The sequence below is a fragment of the Anopheles cruzii genome, chromosome 3, assembly GCF_943734635.1.
Source record: "Anopheles cruzii chromosome 3, idAnoCruzAS_RS32_06, whole genome shotgun sequence".
Taxonomy (NCBI): Eukaryota; Metazoa; Arthropoda; class Insecta; order Diptera; family Culicidae; genus Anopheles; species Anopheles cruzii.
The window spans coordinates 33,353,885-33,366,387 of NC_069145.1; the positions used below are offsets into that span (position 1 = coordinate 33,353,885).

At 48.8% G+C, this 12,503-nt stretch overlaps 2 protein-coding genes across 3 annotated transcripts; both read right to left on the reverse strand.

Annotated features, from left to right (window-relative positions):
* Positions 1 to 209: 209 nt before the first annotated feature.
* LOC128270275 (uncharacterized) lies at positions 210 to 5,585 on the reverse strand. Its single transcript, XM_053007677.1, has 6 exons — positions 3,778 to 5,585; positions 3,644 to 3,665; positions 2,440 to 3,368; positions 1,041 to 2,170; positions 864 to 965; positions 210 to 783 (listed from the first exon to the last, which is right to left on the reverse strand). Exons 1-6 carry the CDS (start codon positions 5,583 to 5,585, stop codon positions 539 to 541), a joined length of 4,236 nt encoding a protein of 1,411 aa, XP_052863637.1. The 3' UTR covers positions 210 to 538.
* A 2,515-nt stretch (positions 5,586 to 8,100) lies between these two features.
* LOC128271739 (protein FAM91A1) lies at positions 8,101 to 11,823 on the reverse strand. Of its 2 annotated transcripts, none has more exons than XM_053009366.1 (13): positions 11,690 to 11,823; positions 11,526 to 11,610; positions 11,281 to 11,421; positions 10,947 to 11,200; positions 10,602 to 10,826; positions 9,665 to 10,529; positions 9,374 to 9,580; positions 9,189 to 9,302; positions 8,892 to 9,122; positions 8,781 to 8,818; positions 8,577 to 8,680; positions 8,414 to 8,483; positions 8,101 to 8,325 (listed from the first exon to the last, which is right to left on the reverse strand). In XM_053009366.1, exons 1-13 carry the CDS (start codon positions 11,774 to 11,776, stop codon positions 8,227 to 8,229), a joined length of 2,520 nt encoding a protein of 839 aa, XP_052865326.1. In that variant the 5' UTR covers positions 11,777 to 11,823; the 3' UTR covers positions 8,101 to 8,226. The 2 variants fall into 2 exon arrangements, with proteins under 2 accessions (XP_052865326.1, XP_052865325.1); XM_053009365.1 differs by having other exon boundaries at positions 10,602 to 10,862.
* Positions 11,824 to 12,503: the final 680 nt, after the last annotated feature.

A 12,503-nucleotide genomic window follows, 5' to 3' on the forward strand; every position in this document is an offset into this window, starting at 1 on the left:
GTTGTCACAGCGATTTGTCAAAGTGTCGCCCAGTTAAAATCTAGGGGGAATACAATTTCATACAATTTATTTCACAAAACCACCTACGAGATGAAATGATTAATTCAATCGAATAACTGAATAATATCTGGCTTCTGACCAAGTTAGCAAACATCGTTGGTGTGGGCGCACAATAGCGATCCTCGAAGCTTCGATTCCTGTGCGGCGATCTGCTACGGCGATCCGCGTCCGCGAATCGGATCGGAAGTGGTCTTTGTGATCGCACAAACGAAATCATTTTCCAAACCGTTGCTCTCGCTCTCCCCGTGGCTCCACAATCAATGGAGCGTCAGCCGAAACAAGGCTTCCATCGTAATTTTTGTGATCGTGCCTCCCACCGTGACACTGGTTTCAGCTGTCTTCATCAAGAAACCGGTACAACGAGCCCCCCAACTGAGCGATTCTGTGGTGGTGGTGAGGAACATGCGTGTCACTACGAATCGTTTTCTACGGTCAACACCCCACTGAGCGACGTATGCCACACACACACACCACATACTTACGTATGCACGAGCCCTCGGATATCGCTGCCGTTGTTAGGTGAGTGTAGTATCTGGTCGCTGCAGATGTCCGAACCGTCCAGGATTTCATCGTCGACATTTTCGAGGAAGTCACCCAAAAAGTTCCCGGACTCTACCGTCATGTCGTCGAGTGATTTCGCTTCCTCCAGCGCCAACGCAATTTCTTCCTCAACCTCGCACGTATTTTTATCGAAACCCGTGCCCTGATCGTGAACGTCTTGAGCTGCGGTAACAAATAAAGCACACAAAAAAGTTAGAGTTCCTGTCGTCCGGATTGCTGCCAGCATTATGGACGCAACTTACTGCCGCCCCCGGAGAACAGCAGCTCATTCAGCTCATCCGCCGGCAGCTGACTGAGCACGTTCGAATAGAGCTGGCTGGTGATGTCGAATGGTATAATTTCCTCTGCAAGTGGTAAGGTTAGCGAAGATGAAGTGAGTACTACTGGCCAGCGACAAAGTAATAAATTTCACCACTCACCAATCACGTCTGGCGTTGCCATCAACTCCGATTCCGACAGGCCACCAACACCGGTATCTTCAGAACTGGCGTATGCAGAGCTGTTCTCGCATATCGTCAACAAATCCTGCGTGACCGGAGCATTCAGCATGGGTTGCACCGGATGCGCTGTCGCAACAGTGCCGTAGTGCTGTTGAAGCTGCGGCTGATGATGATGCAATTGTTGGTGCTGCTGTTGCTGGATATAGTCGAGCAGCAGTTGCTCCTCGTTCACCTGGTGGTGCTGCAGCTGCCCCAGGTCATGGTGCTGCTGTTGCGGTTGCTGTACCTGGCGCTGGTGCTGAACATGGATCGGTCTATGTTGATGTAGCTGGCCAACAAGTGGCACCGTCGAATCACTTTGTTCCGATGGGAACACCGCATCTACCAGGGTGCTCTCCCCGATCAGGTGGCTTCCGCCACTAAGTGGATTTAGAATGTGACCATTCGTGACGGGCATCGTTCCACTGCTGGACATTGCCGTATCATTGCCAACATACTGCTGGTGCTGGTAAGGCGATGCTGGTATTGCCTGTGGTTCCGTGTGTTGCTGTGGTTGAACCGGTAGTCTATCAATGTGCCCGAGGGTGACACCCGGAACATTCGACCGGGGTGCACCGATTAGCAAACTTTGTTGCTGGACGACCTTCCGACTCTGTTGCTGCTCTGGGGACACAGGCAACTGATTCATTTGGCCCGACTGCACAAGATGATGCTGTGGCGTGGTGTTGCCCAGCAATTGTTTGAACTGGTGCTGATCCAAAATCATTTGCTGCTGTAGAGGTATCAACTTCTTCTTCTTTTTCGGTCGCTTCTGTGTTCGCGCCACGGGCGGGTCTATAGGTTTAGGCTTCTTGCGGGCTGGCTTCTTCTGCTTCACCTCCTGCGTCATCTTGTCGTGATTGTCGTGCTTCCAGGCGTGCTCCTTGCACAGCACCAACTCGTGACTTATGTCGAACACCGGCACGCGGCACTGACGGTTGTCGGAGAACTTTGCGGTGCACCGTTGAAAGAGGCGCTGCTCAGTATTCTCCGTAATGTGGTTGTAGCAATGTGTCGTCATCACAAGCGCTGCCTCGTTGCAGCCCCGCGAGAGGCATTTCGGTTTCTCGCTGTTTGTGAGCAGATCGAGATATTTTGCTTATATTGAAACAGTTTCGAGTTAACTACTTAAGTTACGAAAAAACTACAGTTTGAGTAAATGGGAGTTTGAATAGAAATGATGCTTCATTAAACTTGTACAGGATAAACGTTAAAACAAAATTACAGTCTCTAAAGATAGGAAACTGTGGACCAACGTTATTCCTACAGGTCTACACTAGATAAAATTAACAACGAATTTTCATTATTAAATGCTACTAAAAATTGTTCGTTCTCTCACCTTTCTTCGTTCAGTGCCTTTAGTCGACGGGCTTCCAATTTTTCCATCATCTTCGTCATCGACTCAAGTCTCCGTTTGGCGGCCGAAACGTTTCGCATACGCAGTCCATTGCGACACTGGACCGCACGACGCTGCAGGTAAGCTTTCTTAAGCTCCAGCCGCTCGTCCCGCGTCAGCATACGGATTTCAAACTTTGAATCATCCGGTTTGTCCTTACCCATCCGTACACTGCCGCCGTGCGACGGACCGGCTCGCGAGTGTGGCGGATTGAAAGCCCAAGCCGAGCTCCTTTCCGGTACGCTGACGGCGATCGATTCCTCGTACCAGAAGGAGAGCGTATTTGGCAACAAATCGCATGCATCCTCATCGTCATCTGATTCATCATCCGGATCATTCAGATCAAACATATACGCACCGGGTGCGTGCCATTCGCGCACCGTTTTCTGTACCATCGGTACAGCAATCGCACCAGTCGCCCGTGAGCTCGGACCGAGCTTTAGTTTCGGTTGCTTTGGGGCCGGTGATTCTTCGGCCCCATTGGTACTGCTGACAACTTTACTCACACTTTCGCTTGTCGGTGGGAGAGGCGAGAACTTTTCCTCTGGCACCTTCTCAACATCCAACATTGCGGACGAATTTGCTGCAGACGCAGGAGTAGCAGGACCAGATTTTGCTGTTAGTTGCTCGCCAGAATGGTGTTTTTCCGTGGAACGCTGACTGTACGTTCGTTTGCCTTTCTGCTGCTTTCCAGCAGGAGCATTCTTATTGGCGGATCCTGCCTTTCGTGCACCGTTTGAGCGACTCTTTACATTAACGTTCAACGGTGCGACTTTGGCAATGGGCATTGCTGGCTGAGAGTTTTCTTCCATTGCTTTCGTGTCCGTGGACAGCACCTTTGGTGCGATCGCGGGCTCCACGTTAGTCTTATTCTGCGGTGAGATTGGATTGCATATAGTCGATAGCGTGCCGTTTGCATTGTTGACGATTGCCTGGTCGGTTTTCACGACGTCAGGCACAGGTTTTACATGACCATTGACGTTTGCGGCACCAGAAAGTAAACTCGATTGCCCTAAGGTTCGCACTGGCGTCACCACTGGCCCCTCAGTTGTTGCTGGCTTCAGATTAACCTTCCCAGCGCTCACAACAACTGCTTTTGCCAGTAAAGATCCATTTAAAGTAGACGACGGGCCAGAGAAAGGCACACAAACAGATTTGGCCGCAGCTTGCTGAATTGAGGATGCTCCCTGATTCAGATGCTGTTGCGTTTTGCGTTGTTTGGGAACTAAGAGAGGAATCTGTTGTTGTGGTTGCTGCCGCAGTTGTTGTTGTTGCGGCGACTGCTGTTGCTGCTGCTGGGGTTGCTGCGGGGACTGCTGTTTAAGCTGTTGCTTTGGCAACTGTTTTGGCTGCGGCTTGGGCTGCTGCTTGGGTTGCTGCTGCTTGGGTTGCAATTGCTGTTGCGGTTGCTGCTGCAACAGTTGCTGCGGCAGTTGTTGCTTTATTTGTTGAAGTTGCAACGATTGTTGCTGAGAAGGGGACGGTGCCGACTGTTGCTGTATAGTGGTTTGTAAGAAAGGTTGCGGTTGCAGCAAACTTTGCGGTGCAGTGCTTTGCGCCACCTGTGCCTGTTGAAGAACCTTCGGTAGCTGCTGCAGTATAGACGAATGCTGCTGCGATTGACTCTGCACCTTTCTCTGTACCAACACATTTTGTGAGGCGTTTATATTATTGTCCGATTTAGACAGTAACGATTGCTGCTGTTGTGGCGTGTGGGGTGGCGCCAATGACGTTTGAACCTTCTGCTGGAACTGAAGTACCGGTACCGGTTTTACTAGTTTCGGTGTCTGTTGTGGTAATTGCAGTACTGGGCTCGGCTGCGGTTGCTGAGAATTCTGAACAAACTTTTGTGTTTGCTGTGGCAATTGGATAAGCGACTGAGTTGCGACCTGTTGTAATTTTAGCTGCGGTGGTATAGGTAGTGGTGAAGTTTGTTTTATCTGCTTCAACACCTGCTGTTGCACATGCGGTTGTTGCTGAATCGACTGCGGTTGTTGCGGCTGTGACGGCTGTTGAATTTTGGCATTGTTCAGTTGCTGCAGCTGCTGCTGCCGAACAAGCGAATTTCGCAAAGCCGCTATACTGATCGGACTCGAGATGTGAGTTGTGCTGGCCAAGTTGTTGCCGTTCGCTGCTTGAAGATAAATTTTACCCTGAGAATTCGGTTGTATGAGACGAATTTTGGTCGGCGAAACGCTAGGCAACTGAGTCGATACAACGGTGGCAGCATTGCGCTTTATAATGGTTGGCGGGGTCGTTGCGGTAGCAGTCACCGATATAGCAGATTTTGTACCAATCGTGCCAATATTACTGGTGGTAAGTAGTTTCTTCGTGCCATTACCGGTGCTGACTTGTATGAAATTTCCCGGCGGAATGCCTGTTATTGTTGCTTTTCCGAGCTGATTCTGAGGAATTTTGATAAACTTTAACGCCGTGCCGTTCGGTGTCGTAACAGTAGTCAATATCGAGCCACCGGGGGAAATGATCGACGTTTGTTGTGGCGACGTTTGGTTCAGCGGCCGTTGCTGCAGTTGTGAAAATCCTTTTAGGTCCCCGGCGACAACCGTCGTCAGTAGGGGAGATTTTTGCGGCAACACTTTCTTGATCAGTTTCCCCACAGTGACCGTTGGCTGTGGCTGCGGGGTTTGCTGCCTGATTTGCAGTGGCTTTGTGAATACCGGTGTGGTAGCTACGGCTAGTGGAGCCTTTTGAATTTGTAAAGGCGTTACCACACCATTATAACGAACCTTCAACGCCGATGGGGAGATTTGCGGATGTGCCGGTGATCCGGTTACCACCGGCTTAGACGATATGATTGTCCCAACTGTAACCGACGTGGGAGCTCGTGCTGCTTGGCTGTTTGCAGTCGCGAAATTGCCCCCAACTGCGGACGAAGCGAGTAAACTAACGCCAGATTTGGCGGCCGCTGTTGTAACCACCGAAATTCCCGTGCTCGCGGCAGTCGTTCCAACATTACTACCGACTGTGCTTGAATGGTTTGCATACAGCAACGAGTTCGCCTGAAGTGGTGCCGATTCGGTGAACGCGTACGGATCATCCTGTGCTCGAGATGTTTGGTGACATGACATGACCGTCACAGCTGTGCCCAAAGCACTCGATCGTCGTTGACCGTTAGTTTTCGTATTACTTCCTCGGAACTGCGGGAGCTGCCTGTGGTCGAGCTTGTTTCAAAATTGGTCCGAATCTGCAACGGGAAACGAGTACAATAGTGAACAAAGTAACAATTCTTACAACAGTGACATGAGTGTGTGACCATGTAACGTGATTAAACGTCGTTCAATGTAAGAAAAATGTGAGGGCGAAAATACCTTAGCCTACTGAACTACGGTTCATGTTAGTATGAAAACCAAATAGCATGCCGTTTATTGCCGTACCTGTCCGCAACCTTTTCTTGCTTAGAAAGCAAATTGGGCACAGGAATTAATGCTTACCAAGCATTAACGGTTAGCATAAAAGTGGCACGAATCAAGGTGTCGAAGCTGATTTATTTAAACTGCCCTCGTCGAAACCGTCTAGACTCCTAGTAGCACAGGTCAACGCAAGCCATGCAAACCACGGACAAACAACGTTTTTCTGGTGTCGGTTTTCATTCAAGTGGTGACGCACGTCTCAATGGAACGGTTGTCCACAAACAGCGGAGAGGCAACCAGACGCTCCCATGGAACATCCGGAACTTTTTGTAAACAAAAGGCATCGGCAAGTATTCATCAGGCACCACATTTAAACATCAAATCGGATAGCACAAACCTACTGTAACGAAAAGCGCAATGTCGCCAACTAGGGAAAGACACACGCAGCTCCGAATTGGTGCCCTGTGTCTGGCAGTACTCGTGATCCTGTTTTCCCTTCATTTATTGTCACTGTCTGGTTGTTTTTACTGCTGTTGTTGCCTCTTGCGTGATTACTTCACAAGGGGTCAACTTTTCGTACCGTGCACTGTGCTGCTCACGCTACACCAACGGAACAGAAGCTAACGGCAGTGCAACCCAACACGGCCCGTCTACTGTTCGCCACACCGTTCACTCCATTTTTGTCGATTAATCGTTAACTATTTTAGCTTTTGTGTGAAAAAATTATCGTCGCAGGCTGACGAATTTTCTTCTTTACTATGAAGCTGTCAAATCGTGAGTTACTATTTCTTTGACGGAAGAATAAAAAAAATGAGTTACTTTTGTCTTGACAGCTTCGAACGCGCGCCCAACAGTCACTCACTTTCCGCAAATGAGGAACTTCGCGAATATTGTTCGCTTTCTCTCTCTATTCCAATTAGATCTGGATTGCTGAGTACCGCGATGTCAAGCGTGAGTTTATTTTGTTTCGTATCAGAGCTCGAAACCGCCAACATACCCGTGTGATTCAATATCTTATACTGCTGCTGTCTATAAATGGCCGAAAAACGCACCGAGTAAGCTTTTCGCCAGTTACCCTAAGCATCGGAATTGGAAAAACAAGTAGGAAAGCCCTTTGTGGTACTAAAATGCTTTTGTACGTTTCGTACTCGATCGATGATAAGCACAATACTAAAACACATTCCCGGCTCCGAGGTCATCGGTAAAGGTCGTTCGCATTGCACACATAGAACACAATATTTCAATTGTTTTACCCCTTCAGCTTTCAACAGCTATATAGACACAAATCGAATCGAGTACTAGCTTCATATCCCTCACGGCTGCCACCACCATATACAGCTCAAAAGTCAACGAACCTATATAAAGGGGTATGAGCAAAGCGGAACAACGCACGAAAAAGAACGCCTCGTCTTTTTGTGTTGTTCACACACTAAAGAACAGCACGATTCGCCTACGGCTGCCTACGTTCAATAGGCAAAATTAGACATTCCGGCACACGGGCGAGAGACGGGTTAAAGAGAAAACCCAAAACGCGTTGCTGGACGAGCAAAAAGCATCCCTCTCAATCGCGGTTCAGCAACCATGGGAAGGGGAGTTTCCATTCGCTTTTCAGCTTTGTTTTCATTCATCGGCTTCCTGCAGCACTACCCGCCGCACTATGTTTGCCCAACAAACATTGCAGCAACTATGTAGGTTTACGGTGTGAACTCATTCTCTTCTATTTCACAAACAATCTTCGTTCTCGCTCTTGCCCACACTCACACACACGCATTTTACTACACTGCCTACCGCTGCCCGCTACCTTTGACTGCCGTTTGGACCAACAGCCAGGAACACGCCCGCTGAACGCTGCGCCGGCAACGATAGCTAGTGGAACCGTATCGATCTGCAGGCAGTGTGGCCACCGTTCGATTTGATGAGTCCGCAGAAAGCGATGACGGTGTAAATTACCGATTTATGCTGGCGTTTTGTAAAGCCGCGTGACGAGCAATGCCGTCGAAAGCCAACACGACCTGTGCACACCAGCTCCGTCGCAACTGACGTTTCGCAAGCCAAAAAAAGCAGCCGAGCCGTCAAGCGACTGACAATTGGCACTCAAATGCGTGCTGATGGAACTCAACTGTCGGACTAGCCTGCTTGATCGTCGTCGGACTACTCGTCTCCGACAGCCGATGGTGCGGTTACACAATTGAAAGCACAAACGAAGGCTATTCGCGGTTTTAAAATGCTGCCGTCCCTGCTATCGATTACATCGTTTTATTACGTTCGCTGTTAAAATAAACCTAAAAAATCACTGGAAACGGTTGTTGCGACAAAGGATGGATCGGTTGTACCAAAAGACGGAAGCGTGTCGGGCTGCTCATTTTCCATCCCAACTTTGGATTTTCCCTTTTGCGTATGCAAGGTTGATGCGTAATTTTGGCGGCTTTTTCAGTTCCCTGTTATCATCTTCGTAAAACTAGAAAAGAAAAGTTTACAACTCTTCATCCGTTCGACCTCGGAACAGCCGTTTGCCGTGTCACGCATCGGCGAATCTGCACACTCACCAGACATTGGGAAATAAATTCGACGTATTTTCGTTCCATCGCCTGATTAACTTCCTTCAGTGTTGATATGCTGCAAATGAGTTGAATCGGGTGGAATAGGAACGATATTAGTTTCTTAAAAGGAGTTGTCCAAAATCCGAGTGCTTGCGGCTTCATCCCTTACTTTTGCTCATTGCACAGACGTTGCACAACATATTGGCAAATTTTGGTGTTACAGTCCACGTCGAATAGAGGAATGCCGAAATTTATGTCCAGTATTGTCCACTCCTATGAATAGAAGGGGGGGGGGGGGGGGGGAAGGAATAAAGCAACACAGTCGTTAGCTCGATGCGGAAATGCTGAAACTAGGATTTAGCCGTTCACTTACTTCGCCTGCGTTCTGTAACGAATTCTTTCTCGATATTTCTGCAAATGTGGTTTTGAAAGAGAACCATCATCATAATCACAGCGTAACTCATTATCACAACCAGCCCTTTACCTGTGTCCGAATCCGATTCAGCCATCTCGAGCACCGAGTGATTGTCTTGTTTTTCTTCGGAGGGCGTACCATTCGTTCCTGCAACTTCCGGTGGAATGTCCGTTTCGTTGATCATTTCCGTAGCATTGGAAGAAAACTTTGGATTTGGTTCATTCGTCTTTCTATCGCCATCTTTCTGCTTTCTATCATCAATCCTTTTAAGTACGACTGCCGTGGTGCTATCGTCACATCCTGTAGTGACAAAATGCCAACATTAGTGACCCACCCATTAGTGGTAGTGAATAGTGTGGTGCTGACCCAAATCCGGAACACCCGTCTTGATGAAAGTAACGTAGCCGAACGTCCGTTCCATATCGATCACTTGCGATAGACCCTTCCACGCACCGTGCTGGCTCCAGCAATTACTTTCATCTACAATGAGACCGCATTCGAAAATGAAATTCTATCCCTTTTGTTGAAAACTTTAATCCAATCAAGCATACCATTAATATTGAAAGGGAACGGTTCATAGTGCACTTTGGCAGGTTCGTTTAGCCCGTAGCCTTGTATAAGCAAACACTCGTTTTTCAAATGATCGTTCAAGGTGTAAAATTTTTCCGAGTTTAAAACGTAAGAATCCGTGTTGACGATGGTGACCAGAAGCTTCCCATAGCCGAGGAATATTCGAGGTAATGATTTCAAAACCGTGCCTGGAAATGAAACAAACAATATATGTTTTTATGACCAATCGCAAAAGACCCCATTCGCTCCCGCTTATTATTGCACCTGTGTACCTTTCTTCAAAAACAACGAAGGTGGCCCGTAGCCACCCATGTGGTAGTAGAATAGCTTCGACCAAATATGCGATTCAGGTGAGCTCTGGTAGAACTGTCCGAAAAATGGGATCGTAAATTGACTAGACAGCGCCCCGGAGAGTGGGGCTGCCGATATAAGGTACTTATACTTCCGCTCCAGCAGCCGGTTACGCGTTTGAACATCCAGCCCCTCGATACTTTCGAGCCGCAACAGGTCCAGCTCAATCTTGAGTGAACTTTTCAGCGCAATGATCGTAGACCGCAACAGTACCGCATGATTAAAGTACCGACTAACATCTCCCTCCGATTCCGCGTCCAGCATCGACACCTTTTCGAGCTCCTCGAGCAGATCAGCCATGCCTTCGTCGCACAGCTTACCCACCTCGAACAGCGTGATGGCGTGCGTTTTCAGTCCGGGCGACAGATTGCCCATCATTAGGAAGGCGGTTAAGGTGGAATCGAAGAGAAAGCCAACCCGCTTCGCACGGTTTAGCGTACCTGTTCCACCGGACTCTGCCCCAACCTTTGGCAACTCGGACGGACCGATCGATGTCGGACTGCTCGGATTGGAGGGCGGAAAGAAAGCGGGTACCGAGGACGGTGAGACGCTTCCGTCGGGCGATGGTTTCACCTCGAGGGGTACCTCTGATAGAAGCAGCGCATGGTAATTGTAGGAAGCCACATCCTCGCCACCATACAACTGCTGCAGATGCTGCCGCTGAAGCCAACTGTCATCCAGCTTGAACTCGCTGAACGCGTTTTTGATCTGCGCAAAGCCCAACCTGCAGAACAGTGACGTAGCGCGCTTCACCGTGTCCACCGGTACTTGAAGTATCTGTGAAAGCTGCGAAGAAGAAAAGATGAACGACGATTACACACCGCTTACGGATACGGGATGAACATTTCTTAGTATTACCTCCGAAATAGTGCACTGCTCGTCGGTCGTCACAAATACGTTGTACAGCAGATTCTCAAAGTAATCGCCGGCCACACGGTTCATGACAAAGTTGCGCAACGGTGGAATGTTGATGCGATCCTCGCCACTGATTGGCACATCCAGGTATATGAGTCCCCTTCGGTACAGCTTTTGCACGGTTTCGAGGTTGAGGGTTCCGGCCGTTTGTGGCCCGCAGTCGATTAGCTGATCGATCATCGTGATCTCGTCGATGGGCACGTTCTGCGCAGCAGAATCCAAAATGACAGAGAATCAACACAAACGCTCAAACTTCTAATATCGCACGACCGGTCGCCATCAAGGTACCTCAACGTCTTTCTCCAGTATGTGGCCTATCTCGACAATCCACCACGGGTGCATCGTTACGGTGCGCGGAAACTTGGGCAGAAAGTTGTAAGGATTTTTCTTGAAAAACGAACGTGGTGAGCTCGACTTTAGGTCGCTTGAGATGGAAAGGTACTCGTTTCGTCCAATACCCAGCACCCGAAGACAGTCAGCTGCCGTGAAGTTTGGCAGTGCATCATAATTTTTGTCATTCTTCAGCAGAAATACTATCATGTCTGGGAATGAGAAAAGGTAAACCCAACGTACATGACAATGCGTGCACAATATGGCACACACGGCTCCCTGAAGTATCTACCTGTATAATAGTTGAATGGCGTTACGCGCAACCCCTTGGTGATAACATCGGCGAGATGATAAGGGAATATGTGCAACGCCTCTATGTTCACCTCCACCAGCCGCTCGTAGTAGCGCTTCTCATTCTTCGTCACGCCGAACACTACGATCCGCCGTGCGGTACCGTGAGGAAGGGAACCCATTCAATCATAAATCGGTAATGGTTGCGCAAAAGGGGACCCACACGAACTCTGTCTCAATGCTTACCGATATTTCCCCGGAACCGGAGCTGGTTTTGCAGGCTGTAATTGATAATTCGCTTACGATAGACGTACTCATCGTCGTTCAGAGCCTGCGACGGGGGGTACACAAACGCATTCATAAAGGGTGATTAGTGAATCCTCTTGCCAGTTCCGTGGTCGAATGTTTACCTTTCGCACGTCCGCACTCAAGTCCTTCCAGGCGATGTTACTACGAATGCTCTCGTCCACCTTGCCGAACAAGAATCCGGAACCCATCGTAGCCGAATCCGGAACGGATTAGGCAACAGCTTAAAGCGGCAAGACAATGCTATGTTATGCTTCTCTGTAGAACGCAAAACAACACCGAGCGACGACCGTCTGTTGTGATTACATCGATGATCAGCCGATGGAAGCAATTAGGAACCGAATTCGTGCGACGTGTTCAGGCTGTCAGCGGTGACAGCTGATCGCACTCCAGTGGTGGAACTTTGGCTGGAATTGTGTGACTGCGACGCCACTAGCTCGCCCTCCCTTTCACGCTGCACGTTTACCAGAAGGCAAAAGCTCCGTCGGTGGTTTGAACGAAAAGTGACCGACAAGCAGTTGCAAAAATAAACTTTAACACGCAATAGAAAGAAACAATTCGAATCAGCCATACTTTACCAGGTTTGAAGAATCATGTAGCAGCGTTTATTTACTCAGCTAGTTTGATAAGATTGTTTGTAAATTAGTTTGGCAACATTGTTTTAATTAAAATGTTGCGAATAATTTCGCCAACATCCCAAATGAGCACCGCCCCGGCGAAGGTCATGCATTCCGTTTATCAATTTACCGATGGCGCGCATAGTTTGATGTTTTAAAACGACGGAAAACAAAAATAAAACACTCCAAGCGAAAAAAAACCCGTCGCTGTCCGACTATCAGCGGAACGCGTTCGGCGCATAATGCCAACCGCGGCCAGAATGAGCGGGGAAGTAAACAAAGGTCGCAAAAGGGGGCTCGC

Bases quoted from the DNA above. Each gene is read 5' to 3' on its own strand.
- LOC128270275 (XM_053007677.1), bottom strand. From the start codon at position 5,585: ATGTCATGTCACCAAACATCTCGAGCACAGGATGATCCGTACGCGTTC. The intron at 2,171-2,439 runs GTGAGAGAACGA...GCTCACAAACAG, and splicing joins AAGGCACTGAACGAAGAAAG to CGAGAAACCGAAATGCCTCT. The intron at 966-1,040 runs GTGAGTGGTGAA...TACCACTTGCAG, and splicing joins GGCAACGCCAGACGTGATTG to AGGAAATTATACCATTCGAC.
- LOC128271739 (XM_053009365.1), bottom strand. From the start codon at position 11,776: ATGGGTTCCGGATTCTTGTTCGGCAAGGTGGACGAGAGCATTCGTAGT. The intron at 10,863-10,946 runs GTACCTTGATGG...TCTGCTGCGCAG, and splicing joins TACTGGAGAAAGACGTTGAG to AACGTGCCCATCGACGAGAT. The intron at 9,123-9,188 runs GTCAGCACCACA...TTGTCACTACAG, and splicing joins GACGGGTGTTCCGGATTTGG to GATGTGACGATAGCACCACG.